Genomic DNA, 27,944 nt, shown 5'->3' on the forward strand with positions numbered 1-27,944 from the left:
ATGTAATTAAGAATGGACTGAAGGGAACTAATGAAGACGGATGTCCTTCTGAAAAATTTAAATTATCATATATTTTATATATTTTAATTTATTTTTACTAATTAAAAATTTTATAAACTAATTCATTAAAATTAAAAAAAAAAATTATAATATAAAATATTACGGCTGTCTCTCCTCATAATAGAGATGCCATTTCTGTTTTAAGGACCCCTCTTTTAAGTGGTCTGCCGGTTGTCCAAGAATCTTTGACTTTAATTCTGGTTAGGAGTAGAAATGTAGAAGGAAGACATTGGGGGTTAGGAGTAGAAGGAAGGCATTGGGGGTTGGGACTGGCCGTAAGGGTGGGAATAGGTCAGGTCGGCCTACAGGGGCTTGGGCCTGGCCTGACTTATTTAATAAAAAGGTCAGGCCTAGACTTTTTTAAAAGCCTATTTAACTAAATAAGCCAGGCTTAGGCCTATTAAAAAGCCTTATAAGCCTGTTAGGTTGGTCTATTTAGAGTGACTACTTTGTAAAATGTAATAAGCTAGAGCGATTTAATAGTGATTTTACTCTAAAATTAATGACTAATCTGAAAATATTAAATATTTATTGTTAAACATGCTTTTAAACAGGCCAGACCTAAATAAAAGCCTTTGACAGGCCACAGGCCAGACCCAAGCCTACACAAATCATTGTAGGCCAAGCCCAGACCTATTAAAGCCTGACATGGCCTAGCCTATTCTCACCCCTAACTGGCAGCACGGGGATTATGAGTTGAACAAATGGGGACATGGTAAACAGGGCATTAAAAAATTATTAAAGATTTAAAAACCAGTTTAATCGGTTGAACTGTTTTGATCCCAATTTTAAATTAAATTAATGGGTCTAATTTAATTTTAGCGAATATCCTTGAATAAGACAGTCAAAATGATAATTGTGTATAAAGAAGCAACAAAGAAGAGACCAAATTTGTAACAAATGAATGATTTAATACAAATTTGATGAGGTTTGAACAATACAATTTTAAAATCTAACCTAAAAAACAAAGACAGTGTTAGACTATACTAAGTTAAAAAAGGAAAAGAGTTGCGCACAAGTAAGAAGTGTGGCAACCAAGTGGAAGATGCCATGGAATGTTGTTTGTATGTCCTATGAAGAGATCAGAACTATTAATTTATTAGAATTAATTAATTAAAGAGGTTGAAGAAAACCAACGAGGCTAGTTAAAGTGGCAACAACTTGATATCGTTTAAACATATTTTAAGTTCGGGTTTTTGTATATGTAAAAAATCCTTATTGGCAGCAGTGTCAGATCCAGAAATTTATAAAAAGGGTCCAAAATTTTAATTTTCTTTTCTTAAAAATAATGGGGGTACAAAAAAAAATTCTTCAATTTTTCTTTAACATATTATACTAAATTTCACTTTTTCCCCTAAATAATGGGGATGCACTTGACCCCTAGGGGGCTTAGTGCATCCACCCTGATTGATAGATTCACCCACCAAAATTAAATATGTAATCCAGGTCGATTAGGATTAATCGGGAGTGAAGTCTTGGAAACCGATTTGTCAAAAAAAATTCGAAGAAAGAATCATGGAAGTGAGAATGAAATTGGCATTTGGGAAGGGAACCTAAATATGCTCACGCTAAACTAAGCATATTCTTACTCCCACTTTGCAATTATATATTCATCGCTTTGCGTTAGGATAAAGTCAAGTCCTACATTTTTCAAATGTACAGTTAACATTGGACAGAGAGTTCATAATTGGCCCATTATGTAAATTGCAAGTTAAACCCAGAATTTGATCCTCTGCTTTTGCATTCATAGTTGGGCCCATTTTGCAGACTTTTGGGCCATACATATCATATTTGCACCAACTGATTAGCTTCGAGCCACAATCGTATTGATACAAGAGGCAGAGTTAGGATTATGATTGTTTTGCAATCTTTATTTCAAAATATCGAGTAATGTTAGTATATTTTTAAAATATTTTTTAATTATTAACAAAACACATCCTGTCGACGTAATTGTTTGAAATCGATATCTTTAGGAAGAATAATATTTTCTTTTATCATTGAGATTATTTAATAAATTTCTAATAATCTTCGTATATGAATTAACTCATTTTCATGATGTATGTAAAATATTAAACTATTTTTCTTTATTGTTACTGTCTTGAAAAAACAACACTATTTTTTATCTATTAAATTTTATTTAAATATTTTTTTGATTTTCAAGATAAAATAAATTTGATTCCGAAAATGTAAATGATTAAAATATCATTTAAATTAATAATTAATAATAATTGAATGAAATTAATGAAAATATCAAAATTTTAAAAATAATATAAAAAATTTAATATCATAAAATTGGATATTGAATTTTAAATAATAAGATTAATTATAAATTTTAAAATAATAAAAAAATCACACATTTAAACCTGCTGTTTTCAATAGCAAACAAATAACACAAGCTAAAGCTGTCCTTTCCGTTTTTGTTTTCAATAATAAACAAATAATATAAGAACGCTGCGTTGCAATCCGTCCTCCTTGAAATTCTATTGCCTTCTTTGAAAAAAATAAAAGAAATTCTATTGCCCTCAACGGCCTACGCTTAAGCCTGAATCAGATCTGGATCTTCTATTACTAGATCACCAGTCACAGCCGTCGATCCTTAAGGGCCAGTTTTAGAGAAAAATCGAAGATGGTGCTGGTTTCGGCCGTACGGGATTACGTTAATCGGATGTTACAAGACATCTCCGGCATGAAAGTTCTCATTCTTGATTCTCAAACTGTAATATATTTTCTGGTTTTTGATTCGTATTTACCTTCATTTTATGAATAATTTATTACTTGTTGTTGTCTATTTTCTCATTAATTCCAAATATAAGATCACTTCAAATGGAAATAGATTAGTAGCGGAAATTGTTTTGAACTTATGGTAGAAATCATCGTATTTGATAATTTTTTTTAGAATGAAGTAGTTGGAGGAGCTCTTTTCCATATTTTATAGCTGGCTTTAAGGATTTACGTATACATTGGGAAGAAAACATGCCATGATGGTAAACATGTATTAAAATGCTTGTTGATGTTTTTAACTTCTCCATCTTTCAGTTGCCGTTGGTTTAAAATTGGTGATATTATTAGCGAACTGCTCAAGGATAATCTATCTTTCCTTCTTGTTTGAAGTCCTGGTTGTAGTTTAGTCTAAGAGCTAGGATGGAAATGGAGGAGTGGAGAAGAGAGGAAGGGGGATTCTACAGTTCCCATTTTTTTGCTTTGCTCTAGCATAAAAATGTAGAGAAGGAAAATGAAAAGAAGGTGTAAAAGGAGACATGGTTCCCTCTTCTTCCCCTTTCCTTCCATCCAAACAAGTCCTAGATGCTTTTCTTCTAAGATTATGAAAGCGAGTAACAAGCCAAATTAGAATAATTGGACATTTGATAGAGATGACCTCTTTCCCTCAACAGATATCTCAATATGTGCTGGGGTCTTTAGTGATTTTTTCTAATTCTTTTTGTATTTTACAATTTTAGTCCCAAAAGTCAATTACCACCCACATGAGCTGCCAATCAAATGATGTTTTACAATAGTTCTGTTTGCATAGCATTTTTTTATGAGAATTGAATATTAGATTTTGCGGTTTTCCTTTCCCCTATTATATATGGGTTTTTCTGGGATAAGCATAATCCTTAATGCTAATAAATGAGTCTTTTGAAAGGGAAAAGATAAATGTGATCTGATTATGGGTAATTTATTCTGTTTTTGAGTCACAGGTTAGCATTGTGAGTGTTGTTTATTCACAATCAGAGCTACTTCAGAAAGAGGTATTTTTGGTAGAATTGATAGATTCCATTTCCAAGTCAAAAGAATCTATGTCGCATCTCAAGGCGGTTTATTTCCTACGGCCTATATCGGAAAATATTCAGTATATGCGGCGTCAACTATCTAATCCTAGGTTCGGAGAGTATCACTTGTGTAAGTTCTTTGTATCTTTCAGTATTTGGTGTGGCTATAATTTTATTTTACTGTAATATGGCAAATTGTCTTGTTACCTGTCTTAGCTGTTTTTCATGTGGTCCTTTCACCTCATTGTATTTTGCAGTTTTTTCAAACATGTTGAAGGATACTCAGATTCATCTTTTAGCTGATTCAGATGAACAAGAAGTTGTCCAGCAAGTCCAGGTACGTATGATACACTATGTTATTTTTTCTTCTTCTTTTGACCGAATTGTATAGCTTGCAGTTCTTTATCTGGCTCTTTATTTAACAGTTAGAACATTAAAACTGCAGTCCAGAATTTACGCATAGATAGGTGAATAAACTATCATATACAATCTGCTAGAAGATGCAGAAAGAGGGCCATCTCCTGTGAATTAGTAAGATCTCCTGATGCTAAGGCCATAGATTGAAGTTGTGAGGGCACATTGCTGAATTGAATAAATTGAGGACTTATTTTCTCTAAGAGAAACTAACTTTGTATTTGTAACCTCATAAAAAGGGCCATTCTAGACTTCTAGTAGTGGTTTGATCTAATCATCTATGGGACCATTTTTCCTTTATGTCAATAATTATAAATGATGCATTACCGAAATTGATGGGGTTGATTTTAGTAGCTGTTATGCTAGCTTGAAGATTCTATACGTTTATAGCCAATTGACTTCTCTATATGGTGAACCCTGAGTTTCCTTTTAGTAGCAAAGTCCTCTTCATACATCGCTGTTGCTATTATTGCATTTAGGAATGTTTCAGAGATGCCCTATACTTTTTCATCAGAATTTCAAAGGTTTTTACCCTTATATAGTTGCCACTTTGGTCTTGCAGGAGTTTTATGCCGACTTCATTGCAATCGATCCTTACCACTTCACTTTAAACATGCCCTCAAATCACTATTATATTCTCCCAGCAGTTGTGGACCCTTCTAATTTGCAGAACTTCTGTGACCGAGCTGTTGATGGTATTGGTGCGGTTTTCTTGGCGTTAAAACGAAGGCCAATTATTAGATATTCGAGGACCTCTGACATTGCAAAAAGGATTGCACATGAAGCAGCAGTAAGTAAAAGGGAAATACTAAAATGATTACAAACAGTAATGCCGACAATTGACAGGAGTTTACTAATAAATGCTTTAGCATGTACTCGATTTATTGTGTCATGACTCCTTCAATATTTATGCATATGTATATTACATATTTAGAATAGTTTTAAAGTTTTTCATGGGTAGAAGCTTTAAGTTTGTTCCTGAAATTGGAGTCATGAAAAGGAGCTAATTTGGTTCTTATTTTTATTTCTGTCGTGTTCTGTGTGTCTGACAGAAACTAATGTACCAGCAAGAAAGTGGTCTTTTTGACTTCAGACGGATGGAATGTCTCCATTGTTGCTGATAGTTGACAGAAGGGATGATCCTGTGACTCCATTACTGAACCAATGGACCTATCAGGTACATGTGACTCATTCGTAGCGACTTCTTAAAGGTAAAGGATGCATCCTGTTACTTTCACATGGGTGGAAACATTTACTGAATTACTTCTTGCAGGCAATGGTTCATGAATTGATAGGTATTCAGGATAACAAAGTTGATTTGAGAAGCACTGGAAAATTCCCCAAAGATCAACAGGTTGTTTGCATGTTCTCTCTGCTAGACATTTGTTTTAATATTACCGTGGTTTATCTTTGTGTTCTCATACTTTCAGGAAGTAGTGCTTTCATCAGAACAAGATGCTTTCTTCAAAGCTAACATGTATGAAAACTTTGGAGATATCGGAATGAACATCAAGCGAATGGTGGATGATTTTCAGCAAGTTGCTAAAGCAACCAAAATATACAGACAATAGTTCGTATGAGACAAATTGAATATTTCAGATTTATTAGTAATTATTTTTGTTGATTATTGCTTTATTGCCAAGTTAGATCATTAAATTATTATGCTTTCAATAATATGCAGAAGACATGGCCAAATTTGTTGACAATTACCCCGAGTACAGAAAAATGCATGGGAATGTCTCAAAGCATGTCACATTGGTAACAGAAATGAGCAAAATAGTTGAAGAGAGAAAGCTTATGTTGGTTTCAGAAACTGAGCAGGAGTTGGCTTGCAATGGGGGTCAAGTTACTGCTTTTGAGGTAGTGTACATGTGTTTGTTTTATCTATTCTTTTATTCTTTTATGTTCCATATCTGTTTGATTCTTAAGTATATCAGGCGGTTGTACATTACATCTATTATTCCATTAAGATACGGAAGACACTTACAAATTTAATGCTATTACAATTAGCGTTTTGACTTTTGACATAGAAACTTGAGAGCAAAGAGTACAAGAGGATGAATCTGAAATACACTAAGGGGCGAAGGACCAAGGATTGGATCCTAGCAGTTGCATGAGGGCGTTGCGTTTGTTGTTGCTAGGGATGTTAAAAGTGCAGCTTCTTAGAATGATTTAGATTGATCAATAAAAGCTACTGTTGAAATGGATTGGTACTGCTTGTTATCATGTGAAATTGAATCTGTTTTCAAGGAGTACATTTGGTTCAATATCTATGATTAAATAAGCCTAATTTTGTCTCTCACAGACTTCTTGTCTTAAGAAAAGGAAAGATTTAGGCAACATCCTTTGGATTGAATTTCACGAGTCTGGCAAAAAGTATATGGAAGAATATCTAAGCTGCAAAATTTCCCCTCACACATTAAATAATACTCTTGGAAACAAAAATTTAGAAGAAAGATATAGTATTTAATTGTAGTCATATTTGTTGACATGCATGACTGCAAACCCTCAAAAGCCCCAAAAGCTGTAAGAAGGAAGTTACGAGCTCCTCTGTAATGGGGTTCACTGATAGGTTTTCGGTTTATTTTCTATTTCTGATGTTGCATTTGGAGCTACTCAGTCATTACATCTTTGGATATAGTGGCCAATATACTAAGGAATAAAATAAATATTTACCTTGAATTTTTGTTGAAGATGATCAATAGCATCTATAATTAAACTACAGATCTACATCTAACTGATTATGATAAAAATAATATACATAGGAACAGAAACCATGGTTTATTTACAATACACATTATCCTGAAACAACTTTTGTCCTTGGTTATTGCGCATCAATATTTCTGTTAATGCTTCATTTAGTTTTTCATTTGAATCAGTAGTGGTTATCTTTAATTTACTGTTAGGGGATATAGACGATATTCCATTTGAACTATTGTGTTTTGAAGATGATCATGGAATAAAATTTTAAATTTTTTTGGAATGATACTTGTAAACACGTGGTGCACTTGAAGATCTCTGACAACCTTATTTTACATGCTTTTCTGCAGGCAGTGACGAATCTCTTAAACAATGAAAACATATCTGATATTGATCGACTTCGCCTAGTAATGTTGTACGCTTTGCGCTATGAGAAGGAGAGCCCTGTTCAATTGATGCAGCTATTTAACAAACTGCAATCTCGGTCTGCCAAGTACAAGCCCGGGGTAATATAACGAACATGCAAATTCTTTTGCTTGGGATTTCCATGTCATCCTAATTTTATTTATCATCTTTTTCTTATGCACATGCATGCATGTCCATTTCTATTCTGTTTGTGGATTACCATCCTTAACCGAACTTCAATGCATGATGGTTTTTTCAACCAGACTTCTCTTTTGGCAATCTAGTTATCTGATTAAAATTTCTTTTGCTGGCATATCCGTTTTATATGTTAGGCAGTCTGTCAGTACTCTTTGGTTAATTCTGTTATGAATTTTCAGTCTTGTGTTTCTGGATTAATGATTCAGGTGGTCGGAGGGAGACCGAAACCTCTCAGCTTATCAAAGGGAGAATGAAAACCTTTAGGACTCCTTAAAAGAGAGACCAAAATCTTTTAGGGGTTTTTGATAAAATTCTGACTTGTTTTATTCGATTCTTAGTTTTCCTCTTATAAAGAGAGGTTACATAGTTCAATTGAAATACTCACTAAGCAAATAATTAAAAACAACGTCTCCAACTAAAGAAAGACTTCTAATAGTATAAGATACTCATAAATACTGTCTTTAATATTTCCCTAATAAAATAATACATATTTTTCTAAAATAATAATAATATTTTCCTAAAACTAGTTAACCTAATTACTCCTAATTAACCAACCGTAACAAATTCTCTCTGATGCTGAATCAGTCAGCAATCATGTTTTAAGAATGATCTATTCTTGTCATTTGATGAGGGAAAACTGGTTGTAATTTGTTTCCAATTGTGGAACAGCTTGTCCAATTTCTCCTAAAGCAAGCCGGGGGCTGATAAGCGCACTGGTGATCTTTATGGAAATCGTGATTTTCTAAATATTGCTCGCAACATGGCTCGTGGACTAAAGGTCTGATGGAAAAAGTTTTAAATATTTGCTTGCATATTGTTTCTTCATTTGCTTATAGATTAATTTCAAGTTTTTGTAACTAGGGGGTTGAGAATGTCTACACCCAGCACCAGCCTCTTCTTGTCCAAACTATGGAAAGCATAATCAAAGGACGGCTGAGAGATGTGGACTACCCGTATGTTGGAAATCATTTTCAGCAGGGCAGGTTTGTTGCTATCAGTAAAGTTTTCCAACTATTTCGAGAAAGTTCATTGTTGATCTCTGTTTACTGAACAACTGTATAGTGGATGCCCCTTGGTATTTAAGCTTGCATATTTAGTTCTTTTGCTGGCCTCATGTGAAGTTGTTGCTTGAAGATTTGAATAACCACCAACCGAGCTGAAGCACATTTGGCTTGGCTCATTTGCAGCTCTAGAACTGGCATTACCTGTTGCATCACATGATGTTAAAAATGCTCGACTGCATTCTTATAGTAGACCACTCATTTTGGGTAGAATTATGATGATTCATGACATTTTTTAGGAAAATTTTTCCTTGTTTAAGATGATTTTATTAATGATAAACACTTGCAAAAATAAAATTAATGACCATCCAGCTTAGTTGGTAGAGCACAAGGTTCTTAATTTTAAGGTCGTGGGATCGAGTCTCATGGAGGGCATTTCATAATTCGGAGGTCTCCTACGAAAGTTGCTCTCAATTTAGTGTTGGGGGCAGCCTACTATCTTACCTCCCCTTATCCCATTACATATGGGAACAAGGGACAACCATTTTTATTGATGCTTGCTCCATCTCTATACAGGCCACAAGAGGTAATTATATTCATTGTTGGCGGAACAACATATGATGAGTCGCGTTCTATTGCCCAGCTAAATGCCAGCAATTCTGGAATTCGTTTTATACTTGGTGGAACAGCGGTTCTCAACACTAAGAGGCAGGCGTTGGATATCACCGATTCTTATACAAAATACACGCGGGCATATCAAATAAACTAAAACAGGTTGCCTCCTGTTTTTCGATTGCTGAACTTTGCCTAACCAGAACTGGTTTGCCTTTAAAATGCAGGTTTCTGAAGGACTTAGAAGAAGCCCAGGGGATAGCTCGAATGAACGCTAATGTTGTTTGAGTCCCAATGTCAACGAGAAGCATGTAAATAAACATTTGTGGGTATTTATAAAAGGATTCGGTTTAGAGGATCGGAAGTTATGATTCGAGAAATCTGCTCATTGTGTTTAACATGAGACAGATGGTTAAAGGTTTCACCATTGCAGAGCAAAAGCGAAAAAGAAGGTAATGTTGACTAACCCTTGTATTCGTCCAAATGAAATTCTGTAATTTTGTATTAACTTTTTTTTCTATTACCCCATCGATGCATTTAGTATTCATCCATGTATTCTGTTTCCAATTTTTTTTAATAATCTAGGGTCATTATAAGGTAATAGTATCTGTTTAAAAGACTCAACTTTTTGATAATGAATGTTTATACACCCTTACAAACATGTGTTCGAACCCGAGACCTTATGGAATAACAATCATCCCTCTATCTAGCATGGTTCCATCTCAAATGCAAGAATAGTAACACGTTGAATATGACTTGCAATGTTTTGATAACATCTTCAATGGCTACTGATCCTTCCTCCTTATCTGAGGGGTCAAAAACCAAAGAACCATTATTTCTCTCTTCATTCTCTGGGTTAACAAGGGAATCAAACATAACGCATGGAAAAGAAAGAATCAAGCCGATCTGGGTGCTAGCATCAAGGCGTATAGTCGAGCAAAAAGAAGAAGAAACAATATGCAAGCAAATATATGGTTAAGGATTAATTTAAAATGAGAGTTATATTTTGGGGATTAAATTGAAATGATAAAAAATTCAAGGATCAATTTAAAATGAAGGTCATAGTTTGAGGATGTATGATGCAATTAATTCTAAATAAAATGAAGAAATATCTCTGTTTAAAGAAAATGAAGAAATATCAAACGCTAATTTAAGGATTTTTTTAATTAAATATCAAGGTTAAAGGCATATATATACAACACATAATATATACACAAATTATGTAAACCATGAAATTCTATTTTTTTAATTTAATCTCTTAACTTTTAAATTACTCATATGTTAACCACTCTAATTTATTTTATTAATTTATGAGGGGTTTTTGATTTTGGGTTTGTGATATAATTTTAAATTTATTTTAATTATATATTCATAAAATAATAAAAATATCATGCCACAAAAATATTAATAAAATAAATTAGAGTACTTAAAACATGAACAAATTTGAAAGTTGAATAATTAATTTTTTTTTAAATTTTAGTAACCAAAATAGGTGAGAGAAGATAGTTGAGTGATGAATAATGTAATTTATCCATAAAAATGTCACGTATAACAATTCCGTTAAGTTTTTAACGGCATATACTAAAATAAAACATAAACTAAATGATATGTATAATATTGAAAAAAATAAAATTTAGGTATCAAAATAAAACAAAAGTAATAGTTTAAGTAAACATATAGTTTACCTTATATTATATATACAAGTTTTACTGATTCTTAAACTAGCCTAGAATTATATTCAATGTTTTCTCCATTGAAATAGGTTGACGAAGAGATGAATATCTTTTAAGACCGTGGGGAGCAGCTTGGAGATCTTACAAAAGGTGTTAAATTGGGCAGTGAATGTCGGGGATTGACTGAGGGGCGGGTAAAAACTGTCAAAATTAAAATTATCATGTATTTTAGATTTTTTTTCTATATATTTTCAATTGAAAATGTGTTTTCGTCCCCTTAAAACTTTATAAGTTCATCAATTCTTAAAATTTTAAAAGTTCACCCCTAACTTAAATCCGTCCAACTGATTTTGAACTGCCCATTCTTGCGGAAAACAGGGTAGCCTGGCTTTGATGCGTATGCATAAATTTCAGTGTTTTATGAATAAAATTGAATCATCCGTACAAAATAGGATGTTGTCTCCTTTGATTTACCATTCTATTTTATCTCTGGAAATTATTAATGGATACCAAACGTACAAGCAGAAGAGCATAACATGACCTGGTCTATGGTTTCTAGATTTCAGATTCTTAATTGAAAAAGAAGATACCATAAGAACTCAAGTTCCGATTACCTGATTCATTAATTTTCTGTTAAAGTGCGAGTTGGGTGATGACAATGTCATTGGAACTTTATACCGACCACGGCAGAGGATCTCGATAAGGAGCAGCCCCACAATATCTAAACAGTCCTTCAATTTCCGGGCATCCTTTAGGATATGGGATTGAGCGATGGAAGGGATCACGGCCTAGTTTTTTCCTCTTAAGTGATCCCATACATCCAAATGGATCTTCTTGAAATTGAGTCCTCACCAATGCCTCACCTTTCAAAGCCGCTTCTATTGAAGTTGCTGAAGCTGGGGTGCCTCTGTAGAAGAACCGCGACTCCGGAAACCCAATTGCAGTGCGATGCATGTGCGCAAATCTCTCTTCCTTGAAATCGTAGCTTACAACCTGATACAAATTCATTAGGGTAAGTATAGTTAAAATAAACTCAAGACACAACCTCATAAACTAACTTCCAAGGTGAATAGTAGTAAGGTCTATAAGCAGGAAAAAAGAGACTTTTTAACCCATCTCGAAAATTACCTGTCAAAACAGGTAACTGGATGGGAACTGAAACTAGCTTTGATATCAAGTCAAAGAATGGAGAAGCAAAAATCTTAATGAAAAACCTAAACAAAAATAAAGAAAAATAAAGTATTTTGACATTTAACTGTAACCAATGGGCTTTCATAGACGTACAGATGCAGAGAAAGCTTGATTGAGCTTGGATGGCAATACAGACATTAGGGCTTTTGAGTGGTATACTCTTTGTTTATAGAGCGATAATTTATTTATGTCTCAATTTTCTGACACACTAGAGATTGTGAGACACCTTCACCATCAGCTACTTCACAAATGGGAAAAACATGCACGAAGATTTTACGTGGAGTGATGCACACTATAACTCATGCAGAAGGAAGCTTGTCTACTATAAGTAAACTTGGGCCCAATTATTGTTCAGTTTCCACAAAACAAGCAAGTAGAAGTAGTTCATCTAGATTGATTTTCACATCTCTACTTTAGAAATAATGTTGCATTCTATAACTTTAAGCGCCCACATCTCAGTATCCTATTTTTTACGAGATTGGGCTCCTCCCCATTACTTTTGAATACAGCCATCATCAAACAATCAAATATCTAGGACATATCTAGAAGTTGTGTGGAAATCGTGCTGGGTTATTAAAGTTGTATTGAAAAGCATAGGACATAAGTCACAACTAGATCCTTTTTAGACACTTCAAGATGATTCCACAAATCAAAAAATTATAGAAAAAGGCAAGTTAGACATGTGTACGCATGCCCCTCTCCAATCATTTACCCTTGTGATAGACGTAATATGTTTAGCATAATTTTAGGGATTGACTTCAGAGTTGAGGAGCTGTAAATATTTATTCCTTATTTGTATAGTTGATGATTACTATAAAATCCCATTCATACTTGAGGGATTACCAAGATGAATTTTCAGAAACATAATTCTTCTATTTCTCTTTTCCCTTTTTTTCTTTCTTCTTCCTTGTTCTTTCACGGCAGCAACCTGCAATCTTTCTCTTCCCTTCAACATTCTTCTTCTCGATTTACAATTACTTTGATTGTCTCATGTTGGAACTTGAATGGACATAAATATGAAAGCAGAAAATCTGATACGCTTGGAGAACTAAACAAATTATTCTATCACAGCTGGAATCCTACTTATCTGGCTGATATTTTAGGTGTTCAATGACTTTATCAATGGAATTGAACATTACTGTTATGCTTATTCTGTTCTAAAAGTAGGAAGATTAGCACAACGATGACAAAAAACATTAATTAATTAATTTCCAGGTATTTTCTCATCATATCTAGACATGCTGAAGGGGAGAAGTTGTGTGTGTGTTTTGTGGGGGGGGGGGGGATAAAAGTAAGAAAGACCAACAAATATAGAATGCTTACAGTTATGTTGTGTGGGTATGTCCCAGTAAGCTCTCGAAACCGACAAACACTAAAGAGAATATTCTCAAAGCTATCTCTTGCATGCTCCTCTGTTAGTGCTCTCCACTTAACATTTTCTTCCTTCCCTGAAAAGAAATAAAATTTAATAACAATGAGACTCAGATGATCAAAAGTCTTCATGCTCTGGAAAAAAAAATCAGGGAACAATGTTGGACAAGAAGCAAACTCATAGAACTCGACTAGGGAGTAGAAACTGCAAGGAAATTCATTATTTATCGATCAAAAGATCAAAGCAGTTTTTCGGAGCAAAAAGGGACATTTAAACTTTCCTTGAGACATATTCATGAGCGTGGAATCAAAATAATCAAGAACAAGTTCACAAAGGCAATCCATAATTACATCTATAATAAAAATATAGTAGGTGTTCCTTATTTTGAACTCTGTACACCGGAAAAGTCATTCCACTTTAGAAGCAAAATAAGACTTGAAAGATCAAGATTGCGCTACATGCTTCATTTCCAACTTTTAGTGATAAGAGGAGTCAGGAAAGAATACAACTCCTTTTCAAAGTTCTTACTCATTTCTACTCTTGATTAGACTTTTTTGTTCATGTATTTTAACCTAGTAAACCAACCCAGAAAAACCTTACCCCAAGTCCCAAACTAGGCTAACTTTGCTTAAGCCATTAGATAGGAGATAAGGAATCGTAATTCCTAATTATTTGGTTTTCCAAGCAGATTCTAATGTCATCTCTAATCTCTTCAGTCTGTTTTACTCTCTTCTGACTCTAACAAGATTTTTATCTCATCCATTAGGCAGGATATCCTTTAGTCTACCTTTAGTCTTCTTCAATATGATAACTCTCTTCTCTCAAAACTAGTAAGATCAGGTTAGACTCCTGTCTACTTTAATCATCTTTTTTGTAAGATGATTGGACGCCAGAGGCTTGATTTTTTTTGTTTAAGGCTCTCCACTCTACAACAGGCAGCTTTGAACTTTTTTTTTTTTTTTGATAGGAATAGGAGGACTCATTAGGAACCTCCCTCATAGTTTACATTTGATGTAAACTAATTGAGGGAGGAAAAGAGCACCTCATTTTATTGAAAAACCAGAATTACATAAGATACACAAAACATCCTGATCCTGAGAAACACAGGATAAACATAACACTCTAACCCTCGAAAATACATCATGACCATAATACAAATAGCGATGGGAAAGAATCACCCATCAGCCTAACCCCACACCAACACTATCGTAAAGTACAACACTAAACCTTCAACAGTCATCCGATTCCCTGTTTAGCTAACCTATCCGCCTCCATATTGCAACTCCTAGAAACCCATCTCAGAACAACACCCTTTGTAGTAACAAGAACTCCTATTTCCTCCACCAACTCACTGAAAATAGTAGGGGAAGGTTGCCGTTTTAAAATCCAATCTACTGCATATTTGTTATCACTTTCCAAAATAAGTCTTCCCTTGTTGGCCCAATCGGATGAAAAGAAGAAGAGCAGTCCTTTCTTAATCGCTTTCAGTTCAGATAGTATAGGGGGACCAGGGCCCACTGCGGAAGAAAAATTAGCTAAAATGCAGCTGTAGGAGTCTCTCAAAACACCACCAATACCACCCTGCATCCCATCTCCAGTCACTGCTCCGTCAACATTGAGTTTGAACATATCAGATGGCGGAGGAGTCCAGCAAATAGCCTTATTAGAACTCGAATTAGAGGGTAATAAATCCGCCCGCGTAGGATCCCCTACTAGAAGGTCTGTCAGAATCCGAACCCCAGGGTATTTAGCCAAGAACCATTTAGCCAATCTAAATCTAGTAATGAAAAACAGAACAGTAGAGTCACATATGCCGTTTTCAAATACAACCTGATTTCTGGCCTTCCAAATAGACCAAAATATGACAGCCGGAATAAACCTCCAAATAAGGGAATTATTCCTTAGGTTCGACCACGAGCACAAAATTAAAGAAGGGTCTTGAGGCATCACCGTAGAGATATTCCATAACCTTAGAAATTTACTCCACAAATCCGAGGCAATAGGGCACGATAGGAACAGGTGTGCAATAGTTTCATCCTGAGCATGACACAGAGGACAAAGAACATCCGAAATCTGAAGTCCTCTTCTCTTCAATTCCACTCTCACTGCCACTTTCTGATGACAGATCTGCCATAAAAAAGTTTGTACTCTTGGAGGCGCCAATCCATCCCAAACCCACTTCTTCCATACAAAACTCCCTGCCGAACTATCTTGTAACGATAATCGACAAGATTTGACCGAAAAAATGCCATCCCCCTTTCCTGACCAACCCAAAAAATCATCCACACATCGTGACAGCGACGACTTGTCAATCAAAGACATAAAAGCAATCCACTGGTCCAATTCCCAATCACACAAAATTCTTCTAAGTTGTATATTCCAAACCCAAACATCATCTTCATACTCACCAAACTCAGAGACCATCCCCCATTTGTTTGTCGACAAAGCATAAATTCTTGGGAATTGTCTTTTTAAAGGCAGATTAGAAATCCAAACATCATTCCAAAAAGCAATCGACCTCCCATTCCCTACAATGACCTTTGAATTATTTCTCAAACATCCACCAACCTGATCATTCTTATTATAGTTACTGAGGATACCTCTCCATATCCAGGAATCAAAAGGTGTAGACGCTTCTAAAATTGAGAGAGACAAAATGTTAACGTTGGATTTGCTGCAAATCAGATTCTTCCACTGACTATATTTTTCATTGGCAAATTTCCAAACCCATTTCCCTAGAAGGACCCTATTAATCAACCTTAAATCCAGAATTCCCAGACCACCCTCTTCGATTGGTTAACAAACCGACTTCCAATTCACCCAGTGGATTCGTTTTTTCTCAAGATCATAACCCCAAAGGAAGTTGGCCATCAGCGAGTTCAACTTCTGAGACACTTTGTGTGGAATCTTGAAAATAGAAAGGTAAAAAATTGGCAAAGATGAAAGCACGGATTTAACCAAAACAAGTCTGCCCGCCAACGACAGTGAATTTACTTTCCACCCAGCTAACTTCTTATTAAAATTCTGGACAACCGGTTCCCACATACCCACTGAATTTTTCCTAGATCCAATCGGTAAACCAAGATAAGACATTGGAAAATACCCCACTCCACATCTTGCTTTCCTAGCACAATCCTGAACCCTGTCAGCATCTATATTAACCCCAAAAACAGTACACTTTGACAGATTTAAATGCACCCCAGACATCACACCGAAGACCCTCAACACTCTTCTCAAGTTTAGAAATTGCATTGATGAATCGCTGCAGAAGAGTATTAAATCATCAGCAAACTGCAGGTGAGTCAACTGGAAGGAATTGCCAATCCTACCAATGCTAAACCCTTGAAACAGACCTTTATCAACTGCCTTAATGCATAAGATTTAATAATTCCCCCACTAAATTAAATAGGAGAGGGGATAGGCTGCACCCTTGTCTCAACCCTTTACTAATATTGAATTCCTCGGTAGGGGAACCATTAACTAAGACCGAAATAGATGCAGTTGAAACACAACATTTAATCCATGAGATCCATTTATCCCCAAAACCCATGTCCTTCAAAATCCTGAATAAGATAGGCCACTCAACCGAATCATAGGCCCTACGGAAGTCAGCTTTAAAGACAATTCCTTTCCTCCCTTGTTTTCTCCAATATTCAATTCCTTCATTTGCCAAAAGTGCACAATCTAGCAACTGCCTACCCGGAATAAATGAGAATTGTGAAGGGCTAACCAAACCTTGAATAACAGAGACTAGTCTTTTCGATAGTATTTTAGAAATAATCTTGTAGAGACTGCCAACGAGACTAATAGGTCTGAAGTCCTCAATTCCCTGTGGATTAACCTTCTTAGGAATTAACGTAATAAAGGAATGATTCACTCCCTTTTCCCATAATTTCCCTCTTTGAAAATCTTGAACAAACTGCATGACAAGGTCTTTCAGTATAGTCCAGTATTTTTTAAAGAACCCCATAGTAAATCCATCCGGACCAGGTGCCTTAGCACTGTCCGCCTTAAAAACAGCATCCCACACTTCCTGTTCAGTGATAGTAACCTCTAATCCAGCCTTTTGTTCCACGGTCAATTTGGCAAAATTCAGATTACATTCCTCCACCTCCAGAGATGTTATCTCATTGTAATTTACTTTAAAGTAATCAAAGATAGCCGATTTAATCATGCTGGGATCAGAAATATCAATCCCAGCCACTTTCAAAGACGAAATAGCATTCATTCTGCTCCTATTCAGAGCGCAAATGTGGTAATATCTGGTATTTCTATCCCCATCCTTGATCCATTTATTTCGTGATTTTTGGAACCAAATACTCTCCTCCTTCCTATGCAGACCCCACAATTCATTCCTCCAAGCTACTAGTTAACCCCATTCTTGTGTTGAAGTTCCCCTACCCTGAGTCTTTAATTCCAAGTCGTTTATCCTATTTTCGAGCTCTGAAATCTTTTCTGAAATCCCCATATTATTGTAGTATGGCCACTTCTTAATAGCTTTCTTCGTTCCTTGAAGAATACTCAACATACCCCTTCTTGCATTCTCCCTCTTTAAATCATACACAGCATTATGAACCAACCCATCAAACCCTTCATCCTCTAGTAATAGTTAAAAAACCGGAAAGGTTTAGGTCCCCAATTGTTGTGGTCATCTTCCAGAATTATAGGGTTATGATCAGATAAGGATTTCGGCAACAATTTCTGGATGACTTTTGGAAATACCTGAAAAAATGCACCACTTAATAGAAACCGATCTAATCTAATCCACGTTGAAGCTTCTCTATTGTTGCACCAAGTAAATCTCCCTCCAACTAAAGGAAGATCCATAAGGTTAAGATTAAAGACAAAGTTGGAAAATAACTCCATAGAATGCCAATTCTGTTGGACTCCAATCTTCTCCTCGGGATCTAGATAAGCATTGAAATCCCCCCCTAAGCATACAGGCAAATCAAGCTGTTGTGTAAAACACATTAGCTCACTTAAAAACTCCTCTTTATCAGTCTCAACCGACGGCCCATACACATTAATAACAACACAATCAAAGTTAACAGTCTTAACCTTTCCTGATAAAGCAAGGAACCTATTATGCTTAAACTCCCTGCTAACTTCAAACAGATTTTCGTTCCACAGACAGATTAGACCCCCTGCAGAACCAGTAGATGGCTGAAAGCTAGACCCTTTTAGGAAATTACCCCCTATTTTCCTCAACAATCCCTTTCGACATTTATTCAACTTAGTTTCCTGGAGAAACAGAATCATCGGTTTGAATTTTGAAACTAATCTAGCAACAGCTCTTGATTTTTCCTTTTTTCCAAGCCCTCTCACATTCCATGAAATCAATTTGATTTGTGACATAATTAATAAAAGCAAAAACCTTTAGTATCCTGAAAAAATCGGTCAAGAGCTTCTATTATTCTCACTAAGCTCCATCTTCAAGATCTCCTTTTCCAGAATTTGATTACCCCCTTTGAAAGAGATCCCCAACATATCACAAACATCTCTAGAAGCAGCAGCCTCCAATCTTGCTTCAATAGATTTGTTTGGGGGCGCTGAATTAACACTGGTTCGATCCAAACTTTCCCTATCCAGACCTCTATCAAGTCTTTCATAAACTCGATCATGAAAACTAAATGACACTTCACCCTCCAAACCAGAACTATCAGACCACGTTGGGGCAATACTTAACTTCTTTTTCTTTATAATCCGCCCCTGGAAACCAGCTAGTATAACTGGATTCTCAACCCTTTCCACCTCTGTTCCGTCCGCATTACCCCCTCCTTTATCCCGAATTACTCTTTCCTCCATCAAGCCCTCATTAGAAACAATAGTCTGTAAACTGACGTTCGTACCATCATTAAGCAAAACTGGTACGCAAACGCGTAGCTCTATCCCGACCCTGCCTATTTGAGTAATCCATCTCCTTTTGTTTAAAGTCTCCAAGTTCCACCACCCCAGATTCTATTAGATTACCACAGCCCAGCTGCTTTAAAATAACAACTGGCCCAGCCTTAGACAGTCTAATGGGCTCACTCAAGTCCTCTGATTGGGCCTTATCATTTTCATTAGAAAAATTACTCCTATTCCAATACCCTGATAATTCCCTCTCAAATTCAAATCCTCTGCTGGACAGTCTGACACCTTTACTCCACTAGATTGACCTTCTCCCTCCTTCCACAGTAAATTCTGACCGGCTTCATCGCCTACTAAAGCTAAACTTACATCCCCTACTAACCATCTGTCTACTCTGTCCCTAGTATCCTCAACTGGCAGGTCTGGTCTACCACCCCCAACAGCGCACTGTTCTTCTTCATCCTCTGAAAATTCATCATCTCTGGACCTATCCTCTACGGCAACCATTGAATTTCCTACCAAAAAACTTTCCTGTTTAATAAAGACCGACCCCACGTTAATTTTAACTTTAAAAGATCTCCCATACGAGCCCAGTGTAACAGACTCCTGAACATCATAGGGACTGGCCACCCTCAGCAAGGCCCTGGCCACCGCCATGTCCTCTCTCTTCACCGTCGAATCATGGATACAGACTAGCTTCCCCCACTTTGAGACAAGTTTCTCCATAAAGAGGACATTCCAGCATAATAACGGGATACCAATTAACTCAACTGAACAGAAAGCCATCGGTACCCCGTCATCATTCAGAAGGATATCAATCCAATCAAACCAGAAGGACAATTCCACTAATCTGCACGACCACGCCTCTTTAAAATCTTCCTCCGAATCAAAGGTTAATATGCAAGAGTTCCACGCATAACCCCAACTAGCTCCCTTAACCTTGAACCCATCACTTGCCAATCCCTTCAGCACTAGCTCCAGATCAAAGTGAGGTTTGATAATCCCAGTCAATGCTCTCTTCACCCAATCCCTTTCATCAGAGGGAATTTGCATCTCCCAAAGATTTCTTATTCCATTATCTTTACAAGGGTGACCCTCCCTACCCTTTTCATCAACCGGAACTTTCCTCATCCCATCAGACGAGGTTAAAGCAACCATATATGACCTCTCATCCCTAAACCGACTAAAAGACTCAGATCCCGCTCTACTCCTCTGTTTCGCTCCCTTAGTCGACTTAACTTCATCTTTTCTGGACTTACTTCCACCAACTTGCAAGGACCTCTGCCTCCGATATTTAGCTACACATACCGAAACTCTCTTCCTGTCAATCCAAGTACCATTGACCTTCTCTATCGCCTTCAGCATTCCTTTCTCCTTCGCAAACTGAACGAACGCAAATGAATGATCTCTATAATTTGGTTTGTTAGAACTATTCGGGATATAAACTCTCAAAACACTCCCATGGTGACTAAAAATTTCCTTTAATGATCTCCAAGTGACTCTCTTGCTAAGATAATCAACAAACACCGTCCAATCCTCGCCGGAGTGCGGACCTCCTAAGACTCTCTCTCTCACCATGTCTTTAAATGTTGTGTTTTCTGAAAAGTGCTTTGAACTTTTTTTTAATTTTTTATTTCTTGAACTCTTTAATCTTTATATGCGCCTGAAGCTTTAAACATTTGAAATATTTGGCCATAAAAGAAGTTCCAAAAAATAGCCTAATCTATTACATTCCGGATGATGATAAGAAAATGAGCCTACACTTGATTTGAACTTACATTAAGTTTGGATAGTAATTTCTATATTTATATGATGAGCTTGGATTATGGTACTTCCAGAATCCAGACAAGTAAGCATGACATGAATTATGGTAAGTTATAAGCTGGTTTTACAGTAAACTTGTGTTTCCTGATGAGTAAGTTTGACTTGATTATGAACTTGCAATAAGAACCGGATGTAGCAAAAAAAAAAAAAAAAAAAACTACTGCAACATTCAAAATGTTCAATGGTTGAACCAAAAACCGGATGTCTGATCAGTTCAATCTCCAGTTTTATTTTTATTCCATGCTTCAAAAAGAAGAAGAAGAAGAAGCCAGATTGTTGTTAAAGTGTCTAACTTCCAACATATCCATTGCAAATTTAGAGCCTCCTGGACATTTTTTAAGTAGCTATGCTACTTCAAACATGCTATTGGGTTTACGTCTCACTCCTAAACAGCTATATCTAATGGTACAACCAGCATTAACAACAAAAATGAAAAGCAACATCAACTTGTTCACCAAATTTTCAACCACAACATAAGAAAGAAGCATACACATCCAAATGAGAATATATAAGGTAGGATGATAAGTTCCCTAGATTAAACCTCAAACCTACATCTATAAGAGTTCACAAGCGAACTGCTCCCCTGAGAATTTGATTTCTTAATCAGTTTCCAGGCAAGTACGATGGCCATTCTTTAAGAGTGAAATGAAACTATATACACTGGTATGTCTTATTAACTGAGTTCAGCGCTACTCGTGTACAATTAGTATTATTACTGGTGCACCCAAACAAAGAGTTTTGTCTGCCCAAAATTCTCCTAGTTGATAATATCTGGTGGAAAAGACCCCTTGATAATTGCAAAAATGAAAGTTCCCTAGAAGGTTTAGATTTGGAGTTAAAGAATCATGAACTTATCTGAACTAGAGATAAAATTATAGGATGTCATTACCAGGTAAATAATCAGAATAACTATTATATATTGTCAAGTTTACATCTCCTCCTTTTAACACCAGCGAAATTTGGGGAAAAAACGAAAGACATCATAGTATAAAATTAGGCAAATAAAATTACTGAATAAGTAAACATACCAAACCATCCTTTGGATTCAGCAACTGTCCAGTAACTCTGTGCCTCACTCCGAGGACCAGCATCTTTGCGAGTCTCTCCACCGCTAAACAGAAGCAAGGCCTCATCATCCTGTGAGGTGCTTTCTATCCCTTCCTTTATGTGAGCTACAAAGGTTGCAGCCTGGCCTGGATTCTTCTGATAAGACTCTAAAAACCAAGAATCCTCCTTATCAACTTTTTCACAACTATTACTAGTATAAACCGAATGCCCAGCAACCATTACAAGATTCTTAAGCTTGGCAAATGGATAATTATCACCAAAACCATTATCAAGTTTCATATAATTACTCAGCGCCCTATAGTGGTGCTCATATAGAGATAAAACTATGAGGAATGTAACCCCAAATGCCAAGGAAATACAGAAAACAAAGAGTGGGTGCCGCTTGTAATAGTAATGAAGCTGGTTACCCCAGGACTTGATCATTCTAACAAGGTAAAATGATGATTTTCTACTCCTGGCTCTTTTAGTAGTTCCTGATTCTAAATCAAAGCCACCCCGTGGATATGCATTGAAGGATTTAGGACTGCTTGTCCCAAATGAAAAATTATTCATGATAATTCAAATCCAGCTGAAAAGCATCGAGATTATGCAAATTAACCATTCCCAGATACGCAATCGGATGGACTGACAAATTAGGATAATAACTTGTGATTCAAATCCACAAAACTAAGCATAAACAGATGTTGATCATCAAAGTTGCAGTTCTTTTTTCGCAGCATAGGAAAGTAGAAATGGATTTGTAAAGCAGATAAACAAAATGGGTTGGTTCTCCTTGAATTCTAAGAGTGAACTCACCAAAATTCTGGTAGGAGAATGTGAATGATGTAGATTAGAGTGAACATGGAATGAGAGTAGTAGTTAATATGTTCCAGGGAGATGGCTAAAAAGATTAGAAAATCAGATCCAGAATTTCAGAGATCTACAGATTATTTCGGAGCTTGGAACGTTGAAATCAAGCAAAGTCTTCTATCAAAAAAAAAAAAAAAAAAGCAAAGTCAGATCAGATGATTACCTTTTTCAGGCTCAAAAAATCCAGAAAGCTAAACAATAGCAGCCCAATTTTGATGTTTGGGTATCCAACTTGCCAACCAAATAAAAAACAATTAGGACCATTTGGTCGGCGGAAAAATACTACAAGAATATTTTTTTAATAACAATAGGCATAATGTCATAAATTAGCCCTAATATTTATAAAAAATATCATTTTGCTCCATATTCTATTTTTTGAAGCATTTTGGCCTCCTAAAATTTAATTTTTGGGCAAAAAGACCCCTAACATTTGAAATAATAATCACTTTATCCCTTATTATTTTTTCTAGGGCATTTTAGCCCTTAACGTTTCGTTTTAAGTTAAAAAAATGCTCTTGTTTTAGAATGTTAATCGTGTGTTATCTAAGAAATTTCGTCTATAGAGGGAGTTTTTTGCCCCAAAGTGAAACATTGGGAGTGAAAATGCTCCCAGAAAAAGAATAGGGGCCATAATGACCATTTTAATAAACAGTGGAGGCTATTTTTGGCATTATTCAGCTTTTATCATTTTAAATTATGAAAATGAAATTGAAAAATATGTTGTAAAAAGAGAACATAGCCCTCTATAAAAAGCTCTAATCTTATGTAAAAGGTGACAACTTAACTTAATCTTCCATTCTAAATTAAGAATACAATTTCTTTTGTTTTAATTTCAAATTTTATTCCGTTTTTATCTTTTAAAGTATATATTAGAGATATATAATTTTAGTCGTTTATATGTACTTATCCAACGATCCTAAAGCATTGGAGTTATTCTCCAACATGACTTATTAGCTTGTGTGTTCATATATTTCAGAAAAAAAAACTTCAATACAACACCTGGTAAATAGTTTCAATACCAATCCTTTGCAAAACCATATGCATGAAAGCTAACTATTAAGATAAAGAGAACTTAGGTTCATGTAATTCTCACAAGAAAATCTCATAGGGTTTAGGATTGAAGTCTCATTCCTGCAATTTGTAGAGGCATTTAATCATCTATGATCTTCTGTGATTTAATGGTAGGTGGTGGATTGATCTTCTTTAAGGCCTGATAATGGTATCCAAGTCCTAATCATGCAATAATGCATTAAAACATCAGTCTTTATTGTTTCCTCATTAAATACACAGATTAATTACATTCTAGGAGATAATCCGAGGAAGATGAACTATTTTCGGCTTCGGAGATCGGTATCCAACACAAGTTCACCGCCGGAGTGCATCCATTCCTTGAAATGCATAGATATCCCTTAAAAAACATGAAAATGACATCACAAATCCAACTAAAGGCCATTAAAATTGTCAACTCATATCGGAAAAATATTTACATATGCAAATAAACATCAAAACAGAAGGGGCAAGATAAGCCCTGATGCAGATCATATGAGAATTCAAATCATCATCACTGCAAGTTTGCAACTGAAAATCAAAATGAAATGCATTAGTTCACCATCTGAAAGACATAAACATCAGTTATGGCCAAAACAAAATGGCTACTGGTAAAGGCCATGCAAGATATCCGGAAGGGGGGCAAAATCAATTAAGTTTCCACCGAGTTTTTCCCGTTTTCTCCCATGGAGCATACTCAGAGAATCTCCTGGTTACACTGAGAAGAGAGAATAGCAGTTCCGTCTAAACTAGTAATACCGGTAATGACAGAGGGATCAAGCTCCCAATATCCTCTCCAGTGACTATGGTCTTCTGTGTGCAGGAAGCTGGAATCTGATGAGAAAATCTGGCAAATTCAGTCTCCAGAATCACATGAACATCGGCAGTAGATCTTTGACTTCTTGGAGCCCTATAAAGTGATTTAGGTCTGTTTACGCATGAGAGAACCATAACTTTCTTGCTCTTTCATTATCTTCCAATACTTCCACAATGTCACAATCAACTTACCCAAGTCTGAATCCGCATGGTTCAGACTCTTATATATTGCCCAAACCTCCCCCTTTCTAGGGTAAATTTTGTATTTGTTCTTCCCTATGGGCTCAGCTCTTACTTGATGTGAGACATCATTACAGGAGACAATTTAGTTTGACCATTTTTAACTTTGAATATCCCGCAACAAATGGGCAGTTTCAAGTCTTTGGGTCTTGAGCACACCTCCAGCAGTGCTACATGCAATTTGCAATCAGGAGTAGCTTTGATCTTTTTAACTTGCACGTAGTCCTTTGGCATTCCATCCCCACAATACAATGCCCATATCTGATCAACTGCAAACTTGTCCACGGATTTCTCCCCCTTAAAATCGTAGCACTCTAAATTTGAAGTTTTCCGTGCTGGAGATGTCAGTGTAGACACACTAGAGCTTTTAGTAAAATCAACTGTACTATCATCCCTCTCGTGTAGACGCATCTTTCCAACAGGCGGATTCAAGGAAATTATTCCTTCTGTATTACCAAAACTGCCAGGCTTTTCATTTTTGTTGGAAACTGAATGTTTCTTGTCATCTTCCCCAGTGTCATGTTGAATTGCATTTACTTGACTGCTTCTGCTCAAGTCTCTCGGTGACTTACGAGGTTTTAGGCAATCTGTAGAGAGATAAATTTTCTCACTCTTTTTAGGGTGCTCGTCTTCTCAATAGCATCATCTGAAATAAAACTTCCTTTGGGCTGAGTCAAGTTGCAATCACGTATAGCTTCAATACTATCATCCTCATTCTTATAATGAACTGCATCAACTTGACCATGATCTTCAAGCATACAACGTGATCCCCTTGTAGATATTCTGGATGCAGAGGCTTCTTTTTTATTGTTACCCTTCTGATTATTTACAAAAGTTAGATTACTCTCTGAATCTATTGTAGCTTTTGCTTGATTGCGAGGATGATTAGGACCGGAACAATTTTCGGCATTGTGATTACCCAGCTTCATATCATTAGAATCAACCAGCTCAAAAAGGTAAGTAGGAAGAGCAGCGGGATCTAACTCAAAAGATCCCATGGGAATACCTGCACTTTCGTTGCCAGTCATTCTGAGTGAGGGAACTCGATGTGAAAATCTATAAAGCTCACATGATGATATATGAAATGAGACAACCCCATCATGTTCAGCTTGTTGGAAAATACTGACAAACCCTTTCACTTTACACAGATGGGCAACCTCAATGCCAACTTCCTCATCAAAATCAGCAAGAACCTCAACAAAATCATAGTCATATGGTGGTTTATGCTTTTCTGGCTCTGAAACCCATTTAACATTCCAATCTTTGAAGAGAGCCCAAGTTTCCCCTTTTTGAGGATAAACAAAAAAGCATTTTCTGGAACATTTTATGGGGTCTATCTGATGGGAGAACATTAGACGATCTACACATGTCTCTGATGACCCATTGCAGTACTTGCCACAAGAAACAGGCAGATCCAGATCGACCCAGTTCTGCTGATTTTCCTCGTCCGGGTCAGACTCTAGCCAAGTAATTTGTAGCTTGAAGCCAGGAACATACACCTTCTTCACCCGTGCATAAAATCTTGGCATGCCATCCAATGTGTCATATATAGCCCAGACTTGATTAACAGCAAAACAGTCCTCCGCCCTGTACTTTTCAAAATCAGTGAACTCCGGATCAGGATATTCAAGTTCCCGAGATGAATTCACATCTCTACTTGACTCAAAACTGCTATCAAACTGGTGCACCTTATTGTTATCAAGTATAACAGTTTCCTCCCTTCCTTTAGAATCTCCAATTTTCCTTTTCTTGATCAGGACATCATCTTCAGGAGGGGCATTTGCTTTCTGTTCGCCTTCTTTCTTACATACATCTGCAGCAGTGTAACCACCAGAGTTATCCTTTTTCATTACCTCATCTTCAGGAGGGGCATTTGCTTTCTGTTCGCCTTCTTTCTTACATACATCTGCAGCAGTGTAACCACCAGAGTTATCCTTTTTCATTACCTCATCATCCAACTTTTCCTCATTAGCTTTGGGTGGTGGCATTACCTTAGATTTTTTATAAGGGCTTTCAAAATCATCATCATCCGCCAACTTTTCCTCATAAGAAACAGGTTGTTTTTGCCGTGAAGATCTCCTAGGAGGATTGCCTCCACTCACTTCTGAGTTTGCCCCAGTACTATTATTGCAATCTTCCTTACTAACCACATTTTCAACTTTGATTCCACCACCAGTTTCACAACTTTCATCAGACTGCTCTACTGACTTTCTCCTCTTCTTCCTGGCATTTCTTGAAGTTCCTGATTCGTTGGGCTTCGCCGCAGTGGGCTCAGGCATTTCAACACCTTCTTTCTATCTCATGTTTGAAAACTCATCTTTCTGAGCTGTAAAACCCTCCTTAGACTGGTTCATTTTAACACCTACTTTCTCTTGTTTCTTAGAATCACCAACCTGATAGCTTCCTGCCTTTGGAATAGGAGCAGACCCAGCAAAGTTATGCTGAAAGTGGACACCAGAAGGCTTGCCACTATTGTGTTGCGAAAATGAGTTACAAGGGTTCTGACTGGAGAACTGACTCCATGGGTATCCCTGAGGACCCAAGTCGTGGGCAATGAAGATACATCTACATGAAAGGCAAGGTAACATCCTGTTCACAAATCTTTGTTAAACTGGAACTTGAAACCACAAGCACTGCAGCTGGTCCAAATGTTAGATGTTGTGCTTGCTGATAGGAATTTGATGCTGTGAACTTTGAATAACCATTCTTGTAGTTAGTAAAATCAGACTGACTGTTGCCAGTGGAGGCCTTATTTGATGGGTGAGAAGTTGGCTTTGGTATAGTTTTCACCGAGACTCTACACTTCAAATCATATTGAGAACGTGTCTTTGGTCTGTAAGTACCCTGTTTGCTT

General features: G+C 36.3%; 2 protein-coding genes and 1 pseudogene across 2 annotated transcripts; 1 reads left to right on the forward strand and 2 right to left on the reverse strand.

Annotated features, from left to right (window-relative positions):
• Positions 1-2,539: 2,539 nt before the first annotated feature.
• Positions 2,540-9,710, forward strand: LOC120146627 (annotated as a pseudogene).
• Positions 9,711-11,309: 1,599 nt separating this feature from the next.
• LOC120146626 (uncharacterized protein C57A10.07-like) lies at positions 11,310-23,080 on the reverse strand. The gene is made up of 3 exons (XM_039160137.1): positions 22,099-23,080; positions 13,348-13,472; positions 11,310-11,826 (listed from the first exon to the last, which is right to left on the reverse strand). Exons 1-3 carry the CDS (start codon positions 22,688-22,690, stop codon positions 11,506-11,508), a joined length of 1,038 nt encoding a protein of 345 aa, XP_039016068.1. The 5' UTR covers positions 22,691-23,080; the 3' UTR covers positions 11,310-11,505.
• Positions 23,081-25,141: 2,061 nt separating this feature from the next.
• LOC120146679 lies at positions 25,142-27,374 on the reverse strand. The gene is made up of 3 exons (XM_039160181.1): positions 27,037-27,374; positions 25,702-26,943; positions 25,142-25,657 (listed from the first exon to the last, which is right to left on the reverse strand). Exons 1-3 carry the CDS (start codon positions 27,367-27,369, stop codon positions 25,142-25,144), a joined length of 2,091 nt encoding a protein of 696 aa, XP_039016112.1. The 5' UTR covers positions 27,370-27,374.
• Positions 27,375-27,944: the final 570 nt, after the last annotated feature.

The sequence above is a fragment of the Hibiscus syriacus genome, unplaced genomic scaffold (genome assembly GCF_006381635.1).
Source record: "Hibiscus syriacus cultivar Baekdansim isolate YM2019G1 unplaced genomic scaffold, ASM638163v2 tig00110930_pilon, whole genome shotgun sequence".
In the NCBI taxonomy this organism is placed as follows: Eukaryota; Viridiplantae; Streptophyta; class Magnoliopsida; order Malvales; family Malvaceae; genus Hibiscus; species Hibiscus syriacus.

Excerpts from the sequence above, each read along its gene's own strand:
- LOC120146626 (XM_039160137.1), bottom strand. The coding sequence starts at position 22,690 with ATGAATAATTTTTCATTTGGGACAAGCAGTCCTAAATCCTTCAATGCA. Across the intron at positions 13,473-22,098 it reads TGAATCCAAAGGATGGTTTG|GGAAGGAAGAAAATGTTAAG; the intron begins GTATGTTTACTT and ends ATTTCTTTTCAG. Across the intron at positions 11,827-13,347 it reads CATACCCACACAACATAACT|GTTGTAAGCTACGATTTCAA; the intron begins GTAAGCATTCTA and ends AATTTGTATCAG.
- LOC120146679 (XM_039160181.1), bottom strand. The coding sequence starts at position 27,369 with ATGCCTGAGCCCACTGCGGCGAAGCCCAACGAATCAGGAACTTCAAGA. Across the intron at positions 26,944-27,036 it reads AGGAAAAGTTGGATGATGAG|GTAATGAAAAAGGATAACTC; the intron begins GTAATGAAAAAG and ends CCTGAAGATGAG. Across the intron at positions 25,658-25,701 it reads AGACGAGCACCCTAAAAAGA|TCACCGAGAGACTTGAGCAG; the intron begins GTGAGAAAATTT and ends AAACCTCGTAAG.